Genomic DNA, 26,907 nt, shown 5'->3' with positions numbered 1-26,907 from the left:
AACACAACACAAGAAGCCAAAGATCTGAACTCTGTACACCTCTGCCATTAACTTGGTATGTCTTGGTTTCTCAGACTTAGTTTCCATGTTTATAAAATGAGAGTTTTTAATCCATCAGTAGCTCCTAAACAGAGATGCCCTTTTAAAATAGTGTGGAGTACGTTTTTCAAACTACACATGCCTAAACATGATTCTATGTATTCCACAAAAGTAAATATACTTACATTTGTGGCTTAATATTTTAATCAGTTATTGAAGAATGACTACAGTTTAGATTTTATACATCTCTACAGCATTAAACAGAATGCAAGCACAATAAAATCTAGCTCTATATCAGTATTCTTTCCATTACTAGTAAGTAGCCTGCTGTCATTAAACATTAATTCTATTGTTTGTTTTTTGTACTGAAGTACAAGTATAATCCTATTGTTTTTTAATAGCAAAGGAATAAAACACAAAATTTATGAAATCTCCTGTGCGTTTTAATGGACTCATCTTCTCTTTGATTCTAGTATTAGATATAGCACCAGGTCACTTAAATTTGTTGATCTGCAATTATTTTACAGATTAGCATATAATATAAATTATGCATTTAATAAGTAATGGTATAAAGAGATTATTAAAACAATGGATAACTGATAAAACATACAACTTCACTTGATGGAAAAATCAAGACAAGGTAAATCTTTTCCATAAAACTTTCAAAAATACTTTCTCTTTGTGATGAAAAAGGAAGCAATCCCTATATAATACCACTGAACGTTACTAATGTTTCAAGGAATGGGACTTTCTACAAATTCTTTTATTCAAGCTGAAGGCTGTACCCCAAATTACAATTATCCACTTAAAACAACAACTAAAAATTTAAAAGAGGGAGGAGAAACACCAATCATCTATTTAAATGGGAGCCATTTCAGAACACCTCGGTCCCACATTTCCCCAACCAAAAAAAGAATTTTATACAAAACTCACTGAACCATCAATAATCCAACTGGAAAGACCACTTGCTGTTTTAAAGAAACCATACAAACATAAGCAAACATTTTAATTAAGAGGTATAGCTAGTGTCTGGCCATGGTGCAGTACCTTCCCGCATGCCTAATGCCAGCTGTAGAATAGCAACATTCAAGCAGCTGCCTTAATTGGAGATGCAGAGCAACACATGCTAATTTGGCTGGGCCTGCTAATTGGTAGGTATGCTGCATTGCTAACAAAACATCCACCCATATTACAGATGTTGTTCTCTATCTGAGTAAACGATTGGTAACAAGCAGTAATGAAGTTGAAATAAGCTACATTTGGTGAAATTGTTCAGTTGGGCAGCTTTACAACAGGATCCCACGTTAGTTTAGAAAATCACTTGTGCCAAAATTGGAACATCAGCTAAATGTCACAAGTACATTTCTGTGCAACACGAAGACCACCATGAGGTTTCATAACCACTCTTCAGTCACAACAACAGTCTTGCCTAAGTGGGTACCTCCCCCTTAATTATGTATGCCAGGCCCCATGCAAACATTTACAGGAAAACTCAGTCCTTTTCTCTCTTTAGAGACTTATGCAGACCAAACATTTATAGTTATGTGTGCAAAGATGATTATGTTTATCAGGAAATCTACAATGCTTTAAAAAAAAAAAAAAGGAGCAGATAGTCTTCTGCTTACAGCCATGATGGTGTAGCAGAAACCAGATTTACTCTATCACTTTGAGCTAAAAAAAAAATGGACAAAATACATGAAACAATGGTTTTTCAGACGTTGGACAAGAGACAGTTCAGGAGAGCAATAGCTAAGAGAAGGGAAATAAATAAGGTGACCCCTATGGATGCCCTAGCTTATTGCCCAGTTAGACTAGGATGAAGAGAGAAGAACTCAAACAGAGACCAGCAGTACCCTGAGTTAAGGAAACAGACTTGAACATTTGGGGAAGATAGAGCCCAAAGAATTAGCAGACAGTAAAGACAGAAAGTGGAAACAAGAACATGAAAGACAGACATAAAGACAGATAATATACATATACAGTTGACCTTTGAACAACTTGGACGTCAGAAGCACCCCCTGCAAGGCTGAAAATCCACATATAACTTTACAGGCAGCACTCCATATCTGTGGTTCTGCATCTGTAGATCATGTAATACTGCAGTATACATTTTTAAAAAATTTGTATAAGTGGACCCATGCAGTTCAAATCAATGTTGTTAAGGGTTAAAGAGAGAGAGAAACATGCTATACTCTATATGTTCAAGAAAGTAGAGGGTGAACATTTTAAAAAGGGGTAAGGAAGATATTTAAAAAAGATTAAATTTTTATAGAGAGAAAAAATACAATGTCTCGTTAAGAAAATTACACCAACAGGGTTAACAGCAGATTAGACACTGCAGAAGAAAAGGTTAGTGAACGTGAAGGCACACCAATAGACACCCCCATCCAAAATGAAACACAGAACAAAAAGAGATTGGAGGAAGGGAGGGAGGGAGGAAGGAAAGAAGGAAGGAAGGAAGGAGCACAATATCAGTAGTTGAGGAACAACTTCAATAAGTTTGATATATGTCTAACTGGAATCCCAGGAAAAGGGTGAGGGATAGAAAAAAATATTTGATGAACTAATGGCCAAAATTTTTCCAAATATGATCATTATAAACACATAAATTTAAGCTCCACAAACTCCAAGGAGAAACATAAAAAAAAAAACTACACTAAGGGACAAAATACTCAAAATACTTAAAACCAGCGATAAAGAGAAAAATCTTTAAAACAACCAGAGAAGAAAAAAAGAAAAAAACATTACACACAGTAATAAAAAGATAAGAATGAGAGCAGACTTCTTTTCAGAAACACTGCAAGCCAGAGACACTGAAGCAAAATAGATACTGTACTGGAAGAAGAAGGGAAAAAAAAAACCTGTCAACCTAAAATTTTATACCCAGAGAAAATATATTTCAAAAACAAAGGGTTTTTTTCAGATATACAAAAAGAATTTGTCACCAGCAGACCAGCACTACAAGAGATGTTAAAGGACATCTTTCAGACAGGGGAAAAAAAAGTCCTGATTGAAATCTTTATTTACACAAAGGAATGAAGAGCATCAGAAATGGTAACATGTGTGTAAATATAGAAGACTTAAGAAATAAATTTAATTCTCTTTAAAACATAGTTGACTAAGGCAAAAGTACTATGTTATACAGCCCATAACATATAGAGAAATAGAATGTATGGAATGGAAGTATACTGTTGTCAGTTCACATGTTAAAGATGAAGTAGTACACTGTGACATGTTAAAGACGCACACTGCAAGATCAAAAGCAATCACTAAAAACAAACAAAAGAAGATGTACAGCCAATAAGCCAAGGAAGAAAATGATACAGAATAATAAAAACCATAATTTTAACCCAAAAGCAGGCACACACAAAAGGGGGGGGGGGCAAACAAACAAATGGAACAAATAGAAATCAAAGAGTAAATTGGTTAACTTTCAACCCAATCATATTAAACATAAATCGTCTTAAGTATACCAATTAAATGGCAAAAGTCAAACTGGATAAAAAGCAAGACCAGATCTATGCTGTCTACAAGAAACCCACTTTATATATAAAGTACATAGAGACTAACAACAAAGATAGAAAAAGATATACCATGCTAACACTAATCAAAAGAAAGCTGGACAAAGGCGATTTCAGCACAAAGAACAATACTATCAAGCACCTTTGTTTTAAATTTTAAAGTCTCTGTTCTGACTGGCTCATAGAGAATAGTAACTGCTCACTGTAACTTGAGAAAACTCAGAAATTACCAAACAAGCACAAAACTTCTAACGCTTTAAACGTGCTGAGGATTTCAGAAAAATCATCCACAAAGAAATGATCTGCTCAAGCAGTAATAGTTTAAAAAGTCAAAGTCAGACATTTGGCTATCAACTAATAGTTATTTAAAACTGCACGACTGTACACTAAAAATTGACACACTGTAACTGACTATACTTCAATAAAAAAAGGAAATTAAAGAACAAAGAAAATACAAAAAATAAATAAAATTGCACAAATACAAACTTTTGAAATATTTTTAATAATTGGTAAGAATCCAACATACATAAACTTCTAATCAAAGTAAATCCTTGGCTAAATTAGAACTGGTTCAATCATTTTAATTTTTAAAATAAGTATGTCTTCTTTCTGATCATATCATAGTACAAAATATTATGCCACAGTAACATTTCATTCTTTGAACTTTTAAATTTTCTACTGGGTTTATGTACCAGTTAGATATATTATCACTGCTTCCACAAACTATTATTTAAAATTATAAACACTTATGTCTTTATAAAAGGGTCATTAGCTCTTCTAAATCACAGATAATGCTGCAGATCATTTGATCTTAACCACTCGTCCTGTCTTCTGTGTAAAACTTAGAAATGTCATCTCTCTTACAGACTTGGTATCGATACTAATTGTATCACTCTGCAGCATCATTGCAAAGAATTCTTAATGGTCTTAAGATATTACACTAATATCATAATGAGTTAAATAATGAGGAATCTTTGGTTACCTGGCCATTTTCTAAAGACGGAAATCCTTAAAGAAAACTACAATTAGGATAGCAAATTCAATGTGGTCTGTGTATCATCTTATAATAACCAAATACAGAGTTAGTACATTTTAAGTTCCAGGTGAAAGTGTTAACTTGTCACCTAATATATGTATAAGTGGGTGTATAAGATATTTTAAAATCTACAAAGAAAGTTTATGAATTAGACAATTTGAAACCAGTTGTTGAGAAGAAACTTGATCTTTGATATAGATAGTCTTCTCTTAACAAGAAAACTATAAAAAAATTTATTTTGTGCCTTCAGTACCCACACTGGCCAGCAAAGGTTCTTATCTCCCCAGAACACTTTCATTTCCTAACAGCCTGTTCACTTTTGGAGATTTTGTGTTGACTTTTGTCATGCCCTTGTAGTATTTTTAAACAAAAGTTTCTTGTTTCTGAAAAAGCTAGGTTTCATCATAATTACTGTTTCCTGCAAATATGCTTTATTTTAATTACTGTCATGGAATCATTTCTTGTCTTAAGAACCACCTATGACTTATGCTTGTATTTTTCTGTACTAGACTCCTGGCAATTCTTTATGACACTACCTTCATAAAACCTGGGCCTCAACTTAAAAATAATAAAATTGTTAAGATATATTTTACACCCAAACTGTCTCTGGTATTCCCCAGATAGCCACTAGGTAGCCCTCAGAGCAGGGAGGATATTAGGAAGAACGCAATATGTCCTGTATTCTCCATTTCTTTAATTAGCTCATCTCTATTACGGGAGCTGCCTTGTTCATCAAGCCCAAGATACGGAGACCTATGGTGCAACTAATAATGAATATGGTCCAACACTGGTATACCTTTCAGGTGGACAAGACAAACTCATGATCCTGTACAAAGACTGCCACAATACTGCAAAAGAAGAAAAGACCTCCAAGATTATGTTTCTAAGTATTAAATACTCCTGCTAATTGGTGGCAGGTTTAAAACACACTTTATAATAGTCCCTGGAGATTTATTACTCAATGCCTTTAGTGTCCATCATAAGACTCATGCCCTCAAGATAATTATTGACTAATTCATTCATTAGCTCTGTATTATACCCCAATAGGGGATTCCAGTCTGATACTGTTAATTACTGTAATAAATTAACGAGACACCATCAGTCTTATCTACAGGTGGTTTCTACTTTTCCTTCAAACACACCAAAAGGCCCAACCATAAGCTGGAGGTGAGAAAATTGAACAAAGCCTCAGTGAAGGCCTGTCTCAGTACTCTTGACTGTTACTGACTCCTGGGTCAGGATTCCTGCCCAGTGAAACCCAACACGCCACCAGGCACAAACTGTCAGACAGACTGTACCAGGAAACTGAGTCTGTATTTTCAAGGTCCTTTTCTTCAAAAATCAGACACTTGGTAAAACCATGCTGCTGAACCAAGATCCAATGGAACAAGAATTAATTTCTCAGATCTTCCAGACCCGACAATCCACCTACTGAGTATCACTGAGTGACCTCAGGAATGCAGTGAGGAGCAAAAGAACTGTCCCTCCAAGTCTTGGCAAAATTCCTGTCTAGCAGAATTTGTGAGCATTGAAAATGGTTATTACTTCACACTAATAAGTCTGGAGTGGCTTGTTAGGCAGCAGTAGTAACTGGAACATAAACTAGTAAATTGTTGCGTTGATTTAAAGATGGGCCATATAGAAAATACAACACACATTGACTGACCTTGCCCGTGAAATTAATCAGAACAATGGTCAAATATTATACACGTCTTTACTGAGTCCTTTTACTTTACATGGCAATGTAATTAATTGCATAGGCTCAGTAAGAACCTATCCTTCTCCCTACCAAAATATAATTAGATAAAACAAATGTGCAACTATGACTATGCCAGAAATGTTTCATTTAACGGCAAATCTCACTTAATTAGGCATGACAAGCCCACTAGTAAGAAACGAAGATTACACCCCCATCTGGGGAAACAATGGTTCAAAGACCTCCCAGGAAACTAATCTGGTACCTGCTCTAGGATGTGTGGAGTCTCAGGCTGACAGGCAGCACAGAATGTCACTCTCTAGAAAGCCAGTAACACTGAGGAATCTGGGGAGCTTGGAGTAAGAGGATACCTCTACAATCATAGGTACTATAGGCAAAATCAGTAGAGGCAAACTGGATGGTTTTTTGGTTCCTAATGGTTTCTGACCTTAAAAAAAGGTGAACTCTAAGGGCAATAAAAATATCTCTGGTACTGAAGAAGTGATTAAAAAAATATGACTCTAGGGCCTGCATGAAGTCCTAATCCTACCATGTGGTTCTAGTTTTATTAAACATAAAACAAAAAGATCTTTATGTGTTCAATAATGCCTCATTGTCCTTATGGAGATGAAATAAGCCAAATATAACAAAGCACCTATTAACAATACCAGTGCATCAGAAAACCATGGAACAAACGTGTTTGGTCAAACCCATATCTTAACTGCACAGATAATAGGTAAGGACTGAAAAAGTGAAACTGATAATTTTCATCTTAACCTATTCCTCTGTTGACTATAAACCAGTAAGATTTACATTTCTAGAAGCTTTGCATTTCAAGAGATAAAACCAAGGAATTACAGAGCCATTCTCAAGGTTTTCACCCTGACGTAAGTTACAAAAAGAAAAACATCATAATTGGTTTTTTTAATCAAAGACAGAGATGTGTAAAATAAAAGCTGATTAAACGGTATGCAATCAGAATTATCAATTGCCACATAATAAGAACTATAAATATCCCATCTCTATATTCTGTGAACTAACAGGTTGTTCTGAAAACCAGTCTCCTTTGTATTGTGCTTTATTTCAAGTAAAAACTCACCTCAGAGTCCAAAAATTATTTTTATATTCTTTGACAAATCAAAGTCGACAAAAAATACTTAATATATTAATAATCCTGGCTAACAATGATACTAAAATAAGCTTATCATATGTGTGATGACTTTCAGCTTGTCTTAATTCAACGGGTGACAGGTATCCTTAAAAAGAACTATAATTTCATCGAAGCAGTCAATCTTGAGAAAGCACTTAACTGTTGTTGGTGAAACATTCAGTTCCCTACTAAACTGTATATAATCTTTAAAAAAAATTTTTTTCTGAAGAACTTTGATGAGTAGACTGTCCTCCACAGCCACAAGGAATTAGTTCTCAACGCATAGAATCCCCAAGTGTACATATTGACAGTAAAGAGTTAGAAGGTGAGAGCAACCCAGAAGAGGTCCTCTGTTTTTCTTCAGTTGGCACTTAGTTTCCTTTTCAATCTCCTCCTTCCCCTTTTTCTTGTTTCAATGAGATAGGGAAGAAAGATGGATGAGTTTAACCTACCCGAGTGAGGTTAAGAGCTGGACTAGGAGAGACAAGTTAGCCTAGTTAAATTAACTTGCTTGACTTCTGTTTCCCAACTGAACTCTGACTGATACAGAAATTGGTATCAGGAATGGAAGCCGAAAATATAGACCTCAGAAGACTTCCTATATTGGTTTGATTGGATGCAGTGGCATCACCATTAATCAAATTAATGATGGTTGGTATTACAGCAAAGTATCAACTGAAGAAGTGTCTTAAGGGACCAAGCAGCTGCTACATTTGAGTTTGGAAGAAATGATGAATACAAAGACTGGAAATGCAAATCAAAACCACAATGAGATGGCACCTCACACCTGTCAGAATGGTTATCATAAAAACAAACAAACAAACAAATGTTGGTGAGAATGTGGAGAAAAGGGACCTTTCCTCCAATCCTCCTACACTGTTGGTGAGAATGTATATTGGTACAGCCACTGCGGAAAACAGTACAGAGGGTTCTCAAAAAACTAAAACTAGAGCTACCATATGACCCAGCAATTCCACTCCTGGGTATATATCCAAAAAAACAAAAATATTAATTCAAAAAGATACATGCACCCCAGTGTTCATAGCAGCATTATTTACAGTAGCCAGGATACGAAAGCAACCGAAGTATCCATCAACAGATGAAGATGAGGTATATATATATACAGTGGAATGCTACTCAGCCATGAAAAAAATTTTTGCCATTTGCAACAACATGCATGGATTTGGAAGGTACTATGCTAAGTGAAATAAGACAGATAGAGAACAACAAATAATGTGTACCAGTTATATGTGGAATCTAAAAATACAATAAACTAGTGAATATAGCAAAAAAGAAGCAGACTCACAGATATAGAGAATATACTAGAGGTAACCAGTGGGGAGATGGAAGGGGGCAGGGGCAATACTGGGTTAGGGGATTAAGAGGTACAAAATATTATGTATAAAATAAGCTACAAGGATATATTTCACAATACAGGAAGTATAGCCAATATTTTATAGTAACTATGAATGGAGTATAACCTTCAAAAATTTTAAGTCACAATATTGTATACCTGTAACTTACATAATATTATACATCAACTATACTTCAATTTAAAAAAAAAAAAGCACTGTGGTATGTAGCTTCTTCTGAATGCACTGGAGCTCTTACTGAAAGGAAATGATAAGCTCAGGTCTTTAAGCTCTCAATCTCACATTTATCAGGACCTTATATGGCAACCCCAATAAAAATTTTGATGTCTTCTAGCCACAGAGCTCGCCCAGCTAACATCAGATTTAACTGTGCCAGTCGCAGAGTTACAATGTAAGTTGAATTTCACAGACTCACCACGTTTCATGGATGAAAGGAAAACTGAGTGAGAAAGAGTGAGACCCTGAAACTAGGGATGGGGATATCTGGGTGGACTCTGCTGAAGCTAAGATTCTTGAGACCCCATGCTACTCTGGGCCTCCCTCGCCAGTGGAAATAGAAACAGCCTGCTCTCCTCTGTATGAAGAGGTAAGCTTTCCCTGGCTTGAAAATCCTTTAATAACCTTTAATATAAGGGTAATATTCTTGCAAAGGAATTCTTTTTTTCCAGACCTCGCTGGACCATCCCTAACCACCACCCATAACAGGGCTGGATACTGGCATTCTCTGGGGAACAAGAACAAAGTCTGATCCAGGAAGTAACAACCTATGTACAAAATAATTGTAACATTTTGCTAATTTATATTGGTAGAAATCTGGAAAAGTCTGTGTGAGAATAGATTCTAAGAGTATTAGGATAAGTGAAACAAAGTATAACACCAGTTGGGACAGTATTCTTCATGAGTCACTTACTAGAGATTTAGGATTTAATGGTCAGCTTATACAGCTAGAAGGGGCTCTAAGAGTTAACTTGGTTGGTGGATTGAAACTTGGACTCCATGATAGCCCACATTTAATAAGACTGGGAGGCCACAACTTCCCATGGCATAATGTAGAGTCAGGTACCCAAAGGCGAAAGGAAACAGAAATGCTGGAGTTAACTTATCATTGCAACTTGCACACACACAATCCCTCTACCACTACACCCTCAAGAGGGCCCAGCAGATGCTCCATTCACTAAGGCTCCAGCTTGTCCATCATATGGACAAGAAGTCATTAGTCTGGCCCTTTAACACACTGCCAGTCGTAAAATCCGCCATGTTGCTTCAACATAGGAACCTCTCCGTTGTCTCTCTCTGGCCCCTTATTTGTTTCCTTCATGTACTTACTACAAACTGTAATTATTTAATTGATGTGTCTTTTCCTGCTTTGTTTATTTTGTTTGTTTGTTTTTCAAAAAAACTATTTGCTTTCTCTGCCTCCTCCATTTGCATTTAAGTTCCATCAGGACACTGGTTCACAGCAGTCAATAAAGTCATGCTGAAGGCATAAACAGAGTTAGTCTGTCTTCGTTGACATTAAATGCTGGTCCTTCCTCCTTCTGGAATAGTTATGTTCATGAAAACATTATCCTCCCAAAGATAATTTCCATCTGAATTAAAAACTTGTACAAACTTATAAATCTCCTCTGTATATTTATTTCTTCAGCTTAAAATGGACAACCCATGGCATAATGGGTCTGCTGATATCACCTCTTCCATTAAATTTTTATTATGCCCAGAAAAACATTTTTCAAAATTTTCAACAACAGAAAAAAAACAAAAAACTTCCCTCATAATAAAGGTCAATTCAGTGCCTTTGCCATCTGTTCCTTCATGAAAAATGTTTGAACAGGATCCTGTCTTTCTCCAGAATCACATTTCTGCCCACAGTCATGTGTCACCTCATATCACAAGTTAACCAAATTCTCAAATATCATTAAAGCATATCTTCTGACTCATTGGGTAATTTTTGTACAGGTTTGAGCACTTGCTGTGAGTGTCACGAGGTAGCTTTTCTTGTTTCCGCATCGAATAGATGGTGGAGTCATTCACAGCATAGCATTTCAAACGTCAACGTTCCACTTCATCAAAAGCTTCTATTTTCTGCCTATGAACCTTTGCGTCTAGCAACTAGTAAGTGCTTTCATTAACATCAGTTTTACACACACAACATTTTTATCACCGTAAGAATTATTATACACGTGACTACAAGCAACTAAGAAAGAACCATACTAAGATCCATAAAGTACGTTAAATTCACCTACACCTAAGGAACAACCTTGGGCTCATCCGTGTCACAGCTTAATTCAAATTCATACCTTAGCAAACCTGCAAGATACTTTAATGCCTTGGACCTTCAGGGTTTCCTAGCTGAAACCTTGAAAGTTGAAATCCTTAGTCAAAGATTTATTGCATATCCATATACCACATGCTCACCTTTGTAAAGATCTGTGCTCTCAACTGGGTTAACAAAAATATTTAATACACTTAATATTAGGAATCTATAAAGATGCGGTAAAGATGAAGTACATCTTGTGTAATCTGTCCAGTACAACCAGCTGTGGTCTGAGTAGAAATGATAACACAAGGATGAAGGATCAAAGAGGATAGTACATGTGAGGGGATAAAGAATAACGTACTATACAAATGTTAGAAGTAGGTGGTAATGTTAATAATAAACTACAGTATGTTGCGCATATTAAGTTTACATAATGTTCTATGTCAATTTTATCTCAATAAAGCTGTGAAAAAAAATCATAGAAAAACATAGGAAAACACAGGAAATCCTCTCTTAGCTGAAACTATTAGAGCAGTTTGTTAGCTGGCTACTTAGAAAAGTCAGTAAAAGCAAGGAATCCTAGAAAATGATAAATACACATCAAAACCATTTTATTTTAATTTAAACCATGAATAAGTGTCATTCATTCACCAATCCTCTCTGTAGAGCCAAGCCCTTATCTGTGTTTAGATTTGTTGTCTGGAATTCCACTCTTTCTTACCTAAACCACATCCATAATGCATTATTTATGATGGCAGTTTCAGGTCTCTTAAAATGTGGCAAGAACTTCAACACTTACGAAATAATCGAAACAAACTTCTTCTGACTTTTTATAGTTTGTTCCAATATTCTGCATTTTTCTTGTTCACCCCTAATTGTCTTTTAGAAATTGGCAACTTCGAAAAGAACTCGCTTTTCTCAAATTTTTTCAGAGCATTCAACTTTTTTTTGTACTCCTCTTTTTATACTAATTTTGCATGTTTACAGAATATTCAATAACAAATGTACCCAGCATAAGTAAGTTCAGAAACAAACACAACTGACTTTTCGTAAGTAAACCATTTAACTTGTACAAATAAATGTACACAAGCACCATGTGGAGAAGCCTACTGGCCACAAATAGCCAGCATGCTAGGAACTTCAGTCAGTCTGTTTTACCAAAGAACTGGACAGCACTGGCTTATCCATCTGCTTGGTTAATTAGATGTCAGTTGAAAGACTTTTTGCCACCTTGTAATTCAGGTCTCAAGCATAGCTGTGTACGAAGAAAGTTCAAAATAGTTTCCCTGTCACATGTATATATGCTACCTTTTACATTTTCCTCTATCATATACGATGTACATTTAAAGGCAATGAAGTCAAAGAGTAAAACAATTCAAGAATATTTAAAAGAAGCAATGGAAAAGGAATTCAGATGTTTAAAGAGAACATGATGAAATAATCAGAGAATTTGACTCCTGACAAAAGAACTTAAATGAGTCAATAAAAGACATTTTAGGCAAATTACAATAGTCCTACATGAATTTGAAAAAAATTGATGATCCATCTTTAAAACATCCCATTAAGAGCATGAAAAAGAAGCTTTCTGAACTGGAAATAAATATGTCAGTGTGAGATACCTGCTTGAAAATGTTAAGTTTAGATTAGCTGTATTCCTTTTGTGATCTTAAGGGGAGGCAAAGGTGATGTGAGAACTTACTTATTTCACTGGAAACCTGGTTCAGTTTGTCCTGCGATCTGCTGATAAGGACAATCTTCATGCCACGCTTTGCTAACTGAAACAATAAAAGAGACGCCGGATAGCTGAATCATACCAGTGCATTTCACTTTAAAATGTAAATCAGATACAGTCTCATTTTAAGATAACCTGATCATATTGATAACCCAAATTAAGAAACAAATCGTGGGGAGGGTATAGCTCAGTGGTAGACATGTGCTTAGCATGCATGAGGTCCTGGGTTCAATCCTCAATACCTCCATTTAAAAAATAAATAAACCTAAATACCTCCCCCCAAAATAAAATAAAAATAAAGAAAAAAAAAGAAACAAACCCAAGCATAGTGAACAGGAACACCAAAATGAAGACGTTACAAAAGGATTCCCCAAAGGGTTATCTTTCTAAAACAAGCTAGAAGACAAATGTCAAAGGGTTTTAGAAGAAGGAGAAATTTTACTTTTTATTTTGTACCTATCTATATACTGTTTTGGTTTTTTAAATCATAAATATCTATCTTCTTTACAAATTAGCTTTTAAAAAGTTTTTGTTTCAGACTAGATACGGGAAGACTAGAGGACTGGCAAAGAAAATCACAGTTAAAATGTTAGGAATTCCTAAAAATAGAATCAATTTTAAAATGTTTAATTAAACGTTATACTTTACGGACAACAAAGGCAAACTGAGATAGTTAACTGGAAGAATTAATAAGTAACGTCCTGAGGAGTACCTTCTATGTACTTTCCCAGTGCTCAGTAAATGCTGCACAGAATGAACAAAATTTACAGAAATGTGGTTTCCAATCCAGACACACCATAAATATAGAGGCAGAAGAAAAAAAAAAAAACACTGATATACACAAAACTTTTTAGTGAACTCTTCCAGACAGTATATAAGTGAGAATAAATTAGGTGCTACAAACTGCGTAATTTAGTAAACTAATTTTCCAGCCTTAATACCCAAAGTCAACTTTTATTAAGTAATGGGTAGCACTGCAAATGAGAAGATATGGAAGACCATTTTTTATAAAAATAACTAGGATTGGTAGTAATTTGCTAAATTAATCTTCTATAAAACCACTAAAATACCCATGAATACAGACTGATAATTTTTTTTAAAATTAATGGGGGAGTAAGAACAAGGAAAAGCTCTTATTTATAGAAAAACATCATCTAATATAGATGTAGAAGGAAAGATATCATTTTTTTAAAAATCACCACTTTTAACCACCATGGTAATAACTAATTCAGGCAAAAAATCATCAACAGATATGGGTGGAAGATTGTTGGGAAATGAGATATTCATAGGTCTCAAAGTACCACCCCACAGATTTCTTATTAATCACAAAGGGGAAAATGTACTTTCATAAGGAGAATTATGGTGGACAGCATATTAATAAATGATTTATCTTAATGTAATCAATAAAAGAACAAATAGACCTCTTGTGTCTCCTGATAAGGTAAACTCAAAGGGATACAGTATCACTTGCGTAGCATTCCTGCTAAAAAAAAATGTTTAACCTGAATCTAATTATGAGGAAACAGACAAATCCAAGGTGAGAAATCTACAAAACAACTGGCCTGGATTTTTCAAAAATGCCAGTTATAAAAGAAAAAAGGAAAAAAACTAAAAAAGGAGGCTAGGGAACTCTTCCAGTTTAGAGACGTGATATCTAAATGCAACATATAATCCTTAAAAGGATCTTGAAACAAAAAAAGGGGCTCTATAAAAGATGTTATTGGACAATTGGGAAACTTGCTTATGGGCTGTATATTATGTGGTATTATTGTGTCAAGTTAAACTCCCTGTGTGTGTGACCACTGTACTGTGGTTATAGGGGTGAATGTTCTAGTTCTCAGGAGATTCACACAGGAATATTTAAGAGTGAATTGTTACGCTGTAACTCACAAATGGTCCAGCCAAGTTATAATTATAATGATAAAGTTAAATTTGACAAAATATTAATAATTTGGTAAATCCAGGTAAAGGGTATATGGGTGTTCATTGTATTCTTCTTGCAACTTTTCTGTAGTTTTCATATTCAAAATAAAAAGCTAGGAAAACAAAGGATTTTTTCTTAATACTTTTGATAAGACACTTGAGAGATTCAATGAATCTGCGAGGTTCTTCATCACAATCAGGCAACATCAGTGGTGCCTTTACAGAACTGGAAGGCAGGCAGGTCTGCCTTAACAGCACTGCCAAGGCTCCTGCTTTGTACAATGGTCTTCAAGCTATTACAGTTTCCTATCCTTTAATTACACTACGGAGAACCTGAATCCTTTGCCTGTGACTGTCATTATCAGTCAATCACAGTCCTTCTTGTGACAATGATACCACTGACTTGTCTGGAGATATAACCATCCTAATAATACATCTACCTTTTGGAAAATAATTCAAAAAATCAACATTAAAAACTGAGGACTGTCCATAATTATACAATATAAAATAAAATTACACTAAAATTTTCATAACCCCAACTTACCAGGATTAAAAAATTTTACATTCTGCACAAAAATTTGCGTTAAAATTGTGTTTAGGCAAACGTAGTATCTCTGACAAGGCAGAAACAAAGTACATCTACTGTACTAGATAACACTATGTTTGTACTTTTAACTTCAAAAATAAAAACTACTGTAAGAGATTATTCTATATTTGTTCTTATATTTGTATACCAAAAAGACTGGTCTTGAAAATTACATACCTCTTCTGCATATGATTTTCCAATTCCATCAGTACTACCTGTAACAACTGAGAAAAGAAAAAAATAACAGTTTAGTTTAAGAATTACAATGAAGGCAGAGTTGGGGGTGGGGAAGAATTACAATGCAGAACTGATCATAGGACCCACCAATTAGACACAAGAGGATCTGTGTAATAGAGTTGACCCTGGAGTAACATAGGTTTGAACTGCAAGGGTCTACTTATACACAGATTTTTTCCCAATAAATACATACTATAGTACTACATGACCCAAGGTTGGTTGAATCCCCGATGCAAAACCTTGCATGCGGAACCTTGGATATTGAGAGCCATCTCTAAAGTTAGACTTGGATTTTCCACTGCTTGGAGAGTCTGTGCCCCAGCCCCCCATGCTGTTCAAGGGTCAACTGCACTTTGAGGTTGGAAGGTTGAACTGGTATCACATGGCTCAAAGCTCTAATCTTCTAACCACATGGTTGGTGTTTCTGGCAGGACCAGCCCCCATCTTGAAGCTCTGTAGGGTCCCACTATGAGTGACCTCATTAGTATAAATTACCAGAGCCCAGCATGAGTAACAAAGACACTCCTGTCACTGAGGAAATTCCAAGGATTTAGATACTCCCTCCCAGGAACCAGAGACAAAGGCCAGTCAAATTCTTTATTATACAATTACTGTGACTGAAAAAATGTATTACCCAATGTGGAGCTGACTGGCACTCTCTGGAGTCATAAAACCCCACCACCACCGAGCTCTCTGGGTACCTGGAGCTGATTGACACCTTAACCCCTACCCCCACTGCAGGACCCTTTGCATACCTGCATTTCTGCAAGATATCTTCTCTTGATGTGTGTTTACCCTAACAAAGCTAAACCGCCCCAAGAAATAGCCCAACTCACAATACCCTAGGCAGACAGGCCTCACATCCTGCCCTTATCAGAGCTGTAAATCCTACTGTCCAGAAAAGTTCCTGACAGATCTTACAACCCATCAGGTACCTGTGTATGAACTGATCATGAAGCCCCTACTCCTTGTGTGGACAGCCCCCTCCCCCTCCCCCTCCCCAAAAAGATGCTGTATGTCCACTCTCGGCTCACACAGGTACCTCTCAACTGTGTGGCCCGCTGTTGCCTATAGCAGCATCCTTATTAAACTTTCCTAAACTTTCCTCGGTCTCTGGTAATTCTTTTACCAACCTGGGTCACTGCGTTGTGTCTCACAACATCCACTACTGAACCAAACAGTATAGTACATTTCCTTTCCTAATCAACATTTTTCTTTTACTGGAGTTAAAATGGCCTTTTTCGTACATTTGTGGGAGTTTTCTTTTAAAATATCCTCTCATTCTCTAACAGCTTCCCAATCTAATTTTCTGCACAATCAACCCCATCAATTTGTTCCATTCTTTTTTTCCTTAGAGATCACCCTCACAGACCACTCTTGCTTTTAGCCTACTCCAGCCTAGAACAGATGTTCTGTGGCAGAGCCACTGATCTAGAACATAATCTTGGGAATTCCCTTGCACTCTCTCTGAGACAGGAAGGGGGCAGGGCACAGCCATTCAAGGAACAGCACAGCAATTAACACCAAAATGGCAAAAGATTCAAACCCAGTAGGCCTTGTGGCTCAAGACGTGGGAGATTTGACTTCTAGTAGACCTTGAGCTTCATTATACGCCCACTGTAATATATTAGCATGGTGAATAACATGCCCACAGGTGCCATCACAGTCCCAAGGCTAGCCAGAAAAGGTCAATGAGTGGGAAATGGCCAACTTCCTGAGAATCCCAGCCCCTTCCCCAGGCTAGACTGGCCCTTACACTTATTAGCATATGAAGCCACTGAGCCCATAAAAACGTGGCCTCTGTCTCCTCTCCCTCCCTCTTTGAGAGGGCCCACACTCTTGTCTGTGGAGTGTGTATCTACTTTTACTCTGAGCACACAACCCCAACATCTCGTGGCCTTTCTCTTGCCTTTTGATGTATCTCTGAATAAATCTACCTTTACTCAACTGTGGCTCGCTCTTGAATTCTTTCCTGCGAGAAGCCAAGGACCCACACTTGGCGGGGCACATCCCAGGGGCTCAACCAAAGCCTGGGACATGCCTCTCCTCACACCCCACATCTGTTTTTCCTGCATCATCTTTAAGATACTGTTCTATTCCCTCATTGTGGAGCACTTCCACCAGTAGCTTCTCAAAAAAAGATGCATAAAGATATATTTTGTAAACATTTTGAAAAATAATTTTTGAAGTTTAGAAGTTTTAGACTTACCAAAAAAAAAAAAAAGGATAATACAGATTGTTTCCTATACTCCAAGCCAGTTTCTCCTGTTACTAACATTTTACATTGTTATGGTAAATTTGTCACAATTAATGACCCAATAATGATGTATTATTATTAACTAAAGTTCGTTTTTTTTAGCTTTTCTTGTTACTGAATGTCCTTCTGTTCTAGGATGCCATCCAGAATATCATATCAAATTTAGTTATCATCTCTTCATGTGACAGTTCAAGAAGCAAAAATTTTTAATTATTTATATCTTTAAAAATAAAATCTATATTTTAACCCCACAGGTAATAGTTTAACTAGGGTAGAGGAAGAATGTCACCTGCCATCAGTAAACAAAGGATGTTGTTGGCCATCAAACCATCAGCCACTGCAGCCACCCCCAACTGTGCACCCTGAGGGGATTCAGGATGGAGAAAAACAGGATACTGGCCCTAGATAGTCAAGGTGCATATCAAAGGAATGAGTTCAAAGAGCCCAGGCTGTTGCACCCTCCCATGCAAAGGAAAGTGCTAAATTCATTCACTCGAGATGTTGGGTATTCTTTAATTAACAGTAATCTTTTCATGTTCCAACTACCTGGTTTTTGTTGCAAAAAAACTCCTATATATCCTGGCTCCGCCCTTACCTCTTCAGAACAGTCCGGCAGAGCTCTCTGAGGCTGTCTCCCATGCTTAGGTCCACAGTATGTCCACTAAATAAAGCATACTGCTATACTATGTATAACTGAATCACCATGCTGTGCACCAGAAACTAACACAACATTGTAAATCAACTTTATATACTTCAGTTTTTAAAAAATTCTCAATGTTTAGGTTGTGTATTTTTTTTTCAGTCAACACTAGGTATAGATTCTAAACAGGAGATGATTTTTAAGAAAAAATTAAAAACTCTCCATTTTCTTCTAGCGCCAGTAATGTTTAAAAACTTTCGTCATTCTGATTTCAGACAACTTGTATATGACCTGCTCTTTTGTCACTGGGGTATTTAGGATTATTACTTCATCTTTAGGACTCTGTCATGCTAGGAGAGCTTGGAGTGGATGTGCTTCCTTTCAGTGGTGCTAGGCACTGATGGGCCTTAAAATATATGACCTTCAATTTTGGTAATTTTCTTACATATTAATACTCTAATAATTTCTTCCCCACATTTTTCTCTAGAATTTCTATTAATCAGAGTTTGTACGTTATATAGTTTCTCTATTAATTTTTTCTTGTTTACTTTCCTGGAAATGTCTTCAACCTTTATCTTCCAAACTTTCTACTGACTTTGTAAACTTAGGTTGTCAATTTTTAATTTTGAAGCACTCTTCTCTAAGTCTGATTGCTCTTATCAAGCAGCATCTTGTTCTTACAATAGATCCATTATATCTTCTTATCTCTGAGGACATTAATTAGACTTTGTTTATATATTTACACTTTCTTCTACTCTTTTACTCTGTTTCCTCTAAGTTCCTTTTGATCGATCTGCCTCATCTTGGAGGCAGTAACATGGTGATTAGTGTGTTTGGGTAGGATGACTATACTGTAGCCCTCGCTAGAGGGTAATCAATGGGCAAACCAGCTTTTTCATTAGAGAATCCACAAGTCAGTATCTGTATTTTCTCTAGGACCCTTCAGTATCTCTTAAGCATCTTCCAATTTTCAGTCTTCTGGCTGCTGGGTAGTTGGGCAGCTATTAGTTTGTAGACTTTTCACTCAACCCCTGTTTCTCAGTCTGGTATCTCACCTCTGCCCTCTTCTGTGCCCAATTTCCCAGAGTCTCAAGCACATCTAGTTCAGTGTCCTTCCCCACCCCTGTCTTTTGAGATACCTGATACTTCCAATTCCTGTTCCAATTTTCTGGGGTCCAAGGCAAACTTGCCTGCTTCCCAAGGGTGGACCATCTGTGAGCACTCAGGTTTCTGGTCTGTGAAGTCAGTTACCACTCTTCCAAGTTTATTTGCTGTCACTGAGGATGAGAGATTTCAGAAGTTCCCTAGTTTCATCAAAATGGTGCTTTCTGTTTCTTATTCTCCTAATTATTACAGAAGATTTCCAAGAGATAAAAAGGCTAGAAATACTGTTACTTGGCTATTTTAGAACTGGAAGTTCCCCAAGGGCCCTCTTAAATATATTATATACTAAAGTAGACTAACTTTAGTTGAGGCTAAGATATTAAACACACTTCTCAAAAGATTTAGCTTTATGTTCCTAGCAAGAACATTTTTTCCTATCAGCTCCTGCTAGTAATTATCAAATTTAAATCAAACTTAGTTTTTAGAAACTATTATGTGCATAGCTACAGAGAATACAATGATGTATAAGATCCAGTGGGGCTATCAGGTATTCCATAAATCACCCATTTCATGGTTAGGACTTTAAATATTAAGCAGAAGTAATAAGACTTTAAATTTTACAAAAATTAAAAATTTAGCCTCTGATCTTTTTAGAAAGATAAAAATATCACTTTTCCATATTCCAGAACCAAATCTAGCACCGTATAGTTACACATAAGTCAGATACTACCTCACAAGTATTTTTTTTCTGAGAAAATAGAAAAGCGTAAAAATTTTTTTCATGGGCACAAAGAAATAAAAAAATAAAATTGGAAACCCAGAGCCTCTCTTAGTCATCTCTATAAGCACCACTGCACTTCTGTAATAATCGGAGTCATCTACAACGGCCAGGCAATGGGGGATGAGGTATCATTTCCCTAGCAAAGGAAATGACAAATTTCTTTAGTTCTCTAAGTCAGATGGTAGGTAATGTGTTTGAATAATGTACAAACACGACCAAGTCATCTGTTAAACTTCAGTCATAAAAGTTTTACTTGATGCCAAAAAATTTTTGTTTCTTTAAGACAGAGAGGGATGGGGACAAGGATTTGTCCTGCTTTCTGCCTTTAAAGATATATTCTTTGCAGTCTTAAAATGTTTTAAAATAATGTATAATGACAATTAGTTTTATTATATATGGTTTGGAGAATGGTCTTTACAGAATAAATAGCCAGAGCTCTGATTATGAACATCTAGTGGTAAATACAACAGTTTATTCAGAGAATGGTGCTAACCTCAGATTGTACTAAGATGCTGTGACCAACACAAGCAAAGCTAGTGGACAACAGGGAGGCTTATTCAGCTAATTCAGGCAAAAGGGTAAAAAGGGGAAAGAGAAAGTTTTGTGTGTGGTTTTTAAGGAACCTGCTGTACTATCTAAATTTCCTGTGATTGGGAGAGGGTATAGCTCAGTGGTAGAGTGCATGCTCAGCATGCACAAGGTCTGGGGTTCAATCTCCAGTACCTCCATTAAAAAATAAATAAATAAGCTTAATTACCCCCCCAAAATAAAACAAATAAATAAAAAACAAATGTCCTGTGATTAAAAATACTTACTTGCAATTGTCACAAAACAATACAAAACCTCCTACCAAATAAACAAAATCTTATCAACAACAACAAAAAAGATACATTCTTTGCTTAAAAGCTACATATCTTCCAACCGTAGTAGCAGAGAGAGCAGCTCCTAGTTGGATAGAAAAAAATCCCCTAATTATGTTCAATAATTTTTATTTCTATAAAAGAATAGTGTGATTCTCACTATTAAAATGATTCCATATTGTCTGGGTAGTCAGTCAACTCTTCATTAACTTTGGGAAGCTAATTCAAGCATATCATCTTGAATTAAAAGTCTTTTGGCAGCTGCTTCTGGGGGCATTGAGAAAACACAGGAAAGAGGTTACTATTTTTTATTCTTCTTACTGTTGGTATTTTTTAACCATGTGCGTGTATTGCCTTTCCAAAAAAAGAAATCCTTTCCTACTATGAATAGAAAGATAGGGTAAACTGATCTAGCAGACCTTCACCTATTCCAGTTTCCCAAAAATGAGTGTAGCAATGCTGAAATCAGTGTTTCCTAAGGTCACAATGTTTTCTTAAAACTGATTTTTAAAAAATAAAGTTTGAAAGAAAATTTAATTACTAGACTACTATTTACTTAATTATTTGATTATTGTAAAGGACCCATTGTTTCAATTAATTTAAATAGAATATCAGTGTATCCTAATATATATTATATATTTATTTAGTATATATATATAAAATATTAAAATTTTAAAAGTCATCAATGCAGTACCTAAGATCATCTCTTGGCTGGTCTTCTGGGAAACTATCTAAACACTATCACCCTGATACACCTACCACCTTGTAATGAAAACCAAATGAAATAAAGACCAATTTCCAAATCATCCAAATTCAAAGTACTGCTTGTTTTTTGAGGTTTCTTAAAATGAAAAAATTAGCTCTCAAAATCACACTGAAAGAAGATGAAATGTGCAAAAACAACCCTGGGGACCCATCCTTCTTATGTTACAGACACACACCGGCCAGAGCCTGCTGTCTCCCTCCATACCCATCCTTTCCTTCCTTCTTGGCAGCAATCGCAGCCTGAAATACAGCCTCCCTAGCAGCTAGGTGTGGCCTTGTGATAAAATAAGATGCAAGCAGTGCTGTGAAGGACTTTGAGAAAGGCTGTTTAAAGGAGTGACTCAGCAGGGAGAGACCCCTTTTTGTCCTTCATCTAACCAATTCAAAAATGATGGCTGTAGCTCCCGCAGCCTTGAACCATAAAGTAACCTTGAGGGTAGAAGCCACAGGCTAAGATGAAGAAACGTACTATAGAAATCAAGGTCTCAGGTGACTCCATGGAATTTCTATGCCAGTTTTTTCAACCAAACTTTTCCTTTTTTTTTTTTTCTTTACTGCTTACCACAGAGACTCATACATACACAAAAAGTCTGTCTAGTCTTCTTTAAACCGGGTGGAAAATAAACTTCTCTACTGTTCAGGTCACTATTATAGACCCAGAAGAGGAAGAGTAAGCTGTCAGTAAATGGTTAAAACAAAATATTTAGTATTGATAAAAGAAATTGTCAATGCTGAGGTATGGGGAAGTCATTCTGGCTTATACTTGAGTTAACTTGAGTTTTATGCTAACTGCACCGCCTGTTTATGGCCTAGTGAACATATATTGTGCACCTCCTTTAATTATTAAAGAAAAGGGTGCAATGACCAGAAATAAAGAGTGTCCACGTTAAAAATAAAGATTAAACACCTCCCTTCCTGGGATGCCAATGCTGGTACTTCTTTCATGGTAAGACTCCCTCCCCAGGTGTCAAGGCCATACTGACTCACTGTGTACATGCTGGCCTGGTTTTTTTTGAAACCTTGAAGAAATGTATCCCTGCCTTGTTTAATGTTCTTTCTTCTGACAAGATACAGAACTGTGCTGAAAACCATGCTTCTCGGGAGCAGTTTCTCAAGAGTTATCAGAGAGGCTATGTCCCGGGCTACAGCCCTCAGGTTGGCTCAAATAAAACTCTTTTCTGTTCTTATTGTTGATTGTTTATTGGTTATTTTCATCAATAGCATTCACACCATTTTAGGACTTACTTGTTCAAGGTACTTTATTGGTACCATCCAGTTAAGTCTCACAACAGCTCTCACCCCAGTTCTAAGCCATCATCCCAACACACAAGGACATCGGCAACAACCCTTTCGCTTCCTTCTCACTCAACTCATGCAATGCACAGCTAAGAATGATCTTTCTCCAACACCATTTTTATGATCCCATTCTTTCATCAAGAAGTGACAGTGATAGCACAGGGAACTATGTTCAATATCTTATAATAACCTTTAATGAAAAAAATGAAAACAAATCTATGAATGTATATGCATCACTGGGACATTGTGCCATACAAAAGAAATTGACACATTGTAACTGATGGTACTTCAATTTAAAAAAAAAGTGACAGTATTTCCCTATTGCCAATTATATAAAACCTGGAACACAAACCTACTCATGTCTCCGCATTACCACCACCTGGGGCTACCAGCATTCCTCTCCTACAAGAATTACTGTAACAGTCTTCTAACTCATGCACCTGCTCACTTTCTTATTCCTCCCCAATTCACTATCCACACTGCAGCCAAGTGATCATTCCAAAGGGCAAATCAGATATCGTTTTCCTGCTGAAAACCTGTCGATGGGTTCCCACTGCCCTTATGCTTTACAAGGTCTTCCCTGAGCTGACCTCACCTCCCATCACTTTCCTCCTACCACTCACTGCCCAGGTCATGCTGAAATGTTTCCAGTTACTACAAGGTAACATGCTCTCTTTTCACAAATGCTGTTCCCTCTACTCTCAGTTTCACTTCAACCAGCATCTCTCTCCCATCCCTGAGGTCTTGAACATCTCCTCTCCCTTAAACTTCCATTGACCTCTAGCTTGCAGGATCTCATAGGTCTCTGGCCCAATAGTACTCTGTACTTGCCCTACATGACATTTATCATACAGGTTTCTATAAGGGCCTGGGTCACCACAGTCCAAGTGCTAGCACAGTGCCTGGCAAAAAGCAGATGATGAATGAATGAGTGAATGAATAAAAAACTAGCCTCTTACAACACTCCCCACTACTTTATCCACTCTTTCTAGAAATCATGTCCAATCACCTAGTATATACAACCCCACAGACTCTGCAGCCCACCTCAACATCAAGAATCAGTGATCTAAAATTTTAAGAAATATAACAGAGAGAAGTTTAACTTAGTTTCTGATGAATCTGTAGATACACACTTTGAAAGGATTCTGAGGCTGTCCTTAAAAAGAGATGATTTTCAAATGCTAGAGAGAACTACTTCACTCATAATGCGGTGCCAGGGTGGATGTGAAGTGAACAAACCCATAGCAAGATTAGGGGAAGGGGAGAGGAATCACTTTGGTTTAGCAAAGCACACCAAATTACCAAAGTAGTGTCTGTTCTCTGTTCTTATCATTAAGATCTGCTTCCTCAGTTAACACTTGGTGTTCTCAGATTCCATTCTGCTATGGAATAAGTGGATAAATTAAGGTAGTATTCAACAACACTCAAAAAAAAGCTACAGGTATCGCCCACCCGTAACCCAGTAGCCCCAGGTATTACCCACAAATGTTTGGGCTGTGAGAGTACATAGGATGGCCAGGGGCAGAATGAGGTGGAAGGAGAGAAAGGAGGGGCAAAAGGGGATTTTGAAAGGCTTATGTTTTCATATATAAATATAACACCAGAAACCAAATTCAGAAGCCTTTGAGAAGATGGAAACTGACAACTATAAAGAATATCCCAACTTGGCACACAGAAGTGTCTAGCTTGTTACAGATTATATAAAACACTGGCAACTGACCAGGGTTCAGCTTCCAGATTTTATACAGTCAACAAAAAATACTTCAGTTTGTGTAGGTTAAAAATATTCTACTCTTTTTGTCCTCAACTTGCTAGGAACAGATATTTTTAGTAAGAACCCAATCAACCTCATCAAAATCAAACATCAAAAATAGACTAGAGGAACACTGAAAGCAAACAAGCTATTTTTAGCTCTTCTGTCTATTCCCAGCCACAACCCACCAAATTCTGACTGCAGAGCCCATGCAGAAGAGCTTAGTTATTCCAGGCAGGTTCCTTCTCATCACCCCCCTTTTTTCTTTCCCTGCCCTGAACACCTGAATGCAGAGATGATTGATTAAAGATTAATACTGCCCCAAACCATGACAGCTGCCTTTCCTCTGAGTGCTTTTGGGGGGGTGGGGAGAATAGAAAATGACAGAGCTTGCATCAGTATTCCTCTCAGGGATCTATTACATGGAAAGAAAATTGCTATTTCAATTCCCTTTTCTTGCTAAAAATAGCAGTCTCAATTGATTCAGGCAAACCGGGAACCAGCTTAGCAGGGCTGAATTTAGAAACCACTGAAGTCCCGAAGAGCAAATGCTAACGTAGTCTAACACATGCCAGCTCATATTTAACAAAGAACAAAGAAGAGAGGCATGCAGCCTGCAAGTTAATAAAACAGCAGCAACTTCCTGCATTTTTATTACAGAGAAGCAGTGAAAGTGATGCAAAATAAGAAAAGACAACTGGAACTTGTCCTCCCCATCGTATTTTAATAAAAAATAATTTTACAGGAAAAAAAAAATCAGATTATCCATCAACCCTGATATTGTGGGCGTTTCCCACAAGCTCGTGGTTTGGGGAAATACATGTATCTTTTCAAGTCCAGTATATTACTATGGAAAGAAAAGGCCCAGTTTACAAATATGCTACCCCAATACTACACAGGCCCCCTCTCCCACTAAGTCCTCCTGGGTTCCCTACTGAACAGCCCTCTCTTACCCTTCCCACCTCTTCTCTTGACCCAACCAAAAACTGCAGCCAGGTATAATCTGCCACTTAAAAAATTATCAAACAAAACAAAACAGCAGTCAAAGCACCTCTAGGTTCAGAACAGAGAAAAGAAAGAAATTACACAAAGCAGGATCTGCTTAAGGCTGCTAATCCCCTGGGCTGACTTCCAGGCAAGGCTGTGTAATACATTCCAGTGGCACTGAAACCCCAAAATATCTTCAGTTTACTTGGTTAACTAAAAACTTCACCAGATAACAATTTATTTCAGTTAATGCCACATCTTCTTTAAAAGTACAAACCCTTGTATGAAAATTAAAAGCTATCAATCTTTGTGCCTTAGGGTGATTCAGTGGATTCAGGCTGCTTTGTGGTTTCCTTGGGGAATACCCAAAACGTGAGGGTAATGTGGAAAGGGCCTCATGAGAGTAGGAATTCTGACCAGGAACAAAGCGGTTACTAGTTCCAGATCACAGGCCTGGGAAGACACCACAGTGCAAAACCTTTAAGTTTTTGCCATTTTAGTACAAAAGGAGTATGTGAAGTGGTTAAGAATATGGGTGCTAAAATCAGACGAGCAAGGTTCAAGTCTAGGTTCAAAGGCCAATGCCGCCATCTATCAGAAGCTAGTTAACCTCTATCATCTCAGTTTCTTTACGTGTAAAGTGAAGACAACGCTATCTGTCCCACAGAGTTATTGTAAAGATTCAATAAAACAATGTTAATAATAGCACCCACCATTCTGGATTGAGAACTAGAGAACCACGCAACGTATACAATAGACTTAGCACGGAACTTAGCACATCGTAAATTTTCAATAAATGTTAGCAATAGACAATGAGTACTAGAAAGTGGAAGGGCTACAGAACAGAAAATTAAGAAGCTACTAAGGTTCGCTATGACATCAAAAGTACATGCAACTAAAGAAAAAATAGGCAA

The 26,907-nt window shown here is 36.8% G+C and overlaps 1 protein-coding gene across 1 annotated transcript in view; it reads right to left on the bottom strand.

Moving 5' to 3' along the window:
- Positions 1-26,907, bottom strand: part of HSD17B12 (hydroxysteroid 17-beta dehydrogenase 12) — a 139,583-nt gene that overhangs the window by 75,730 nt on the left and 36,946 nt on the right. The window contains exons 2-3 of the mRNA XM_072969830.1: positions 15,491-15,537; positions 12,772-12,847 (exon numbers count right to left, since the gene is read on the bottom strand). Coding sequence (XP_072825931.1) covers positions 12,772-12,847; positions 15,491-15,537 — 123 coding nt within the window. The remainder of the gene's footprint in view (positions 1-12,771; positions 12,848-15,490; positions 15,538-26,907) is intronic.

Source organism: Vicugna pacos, chromosome 10, assembly GCF_048564905.1.
Source record: "Vicugna pacos chromosome 10, VicPac4, whole genome shotgun sequence".
In the NCBI taxonomy this organism is placed as follows: Eukaryota; Metazoa; Chordata; class Mammalia; order Artiodactyla; family Camelidae; genus Vicugna; species Vicugna pacos.
The sequence above is the reverse complement of the archived record's forward strand: the minus strand, read 5'-3'. Positions and strand labels throughout refer to the sequence as shown.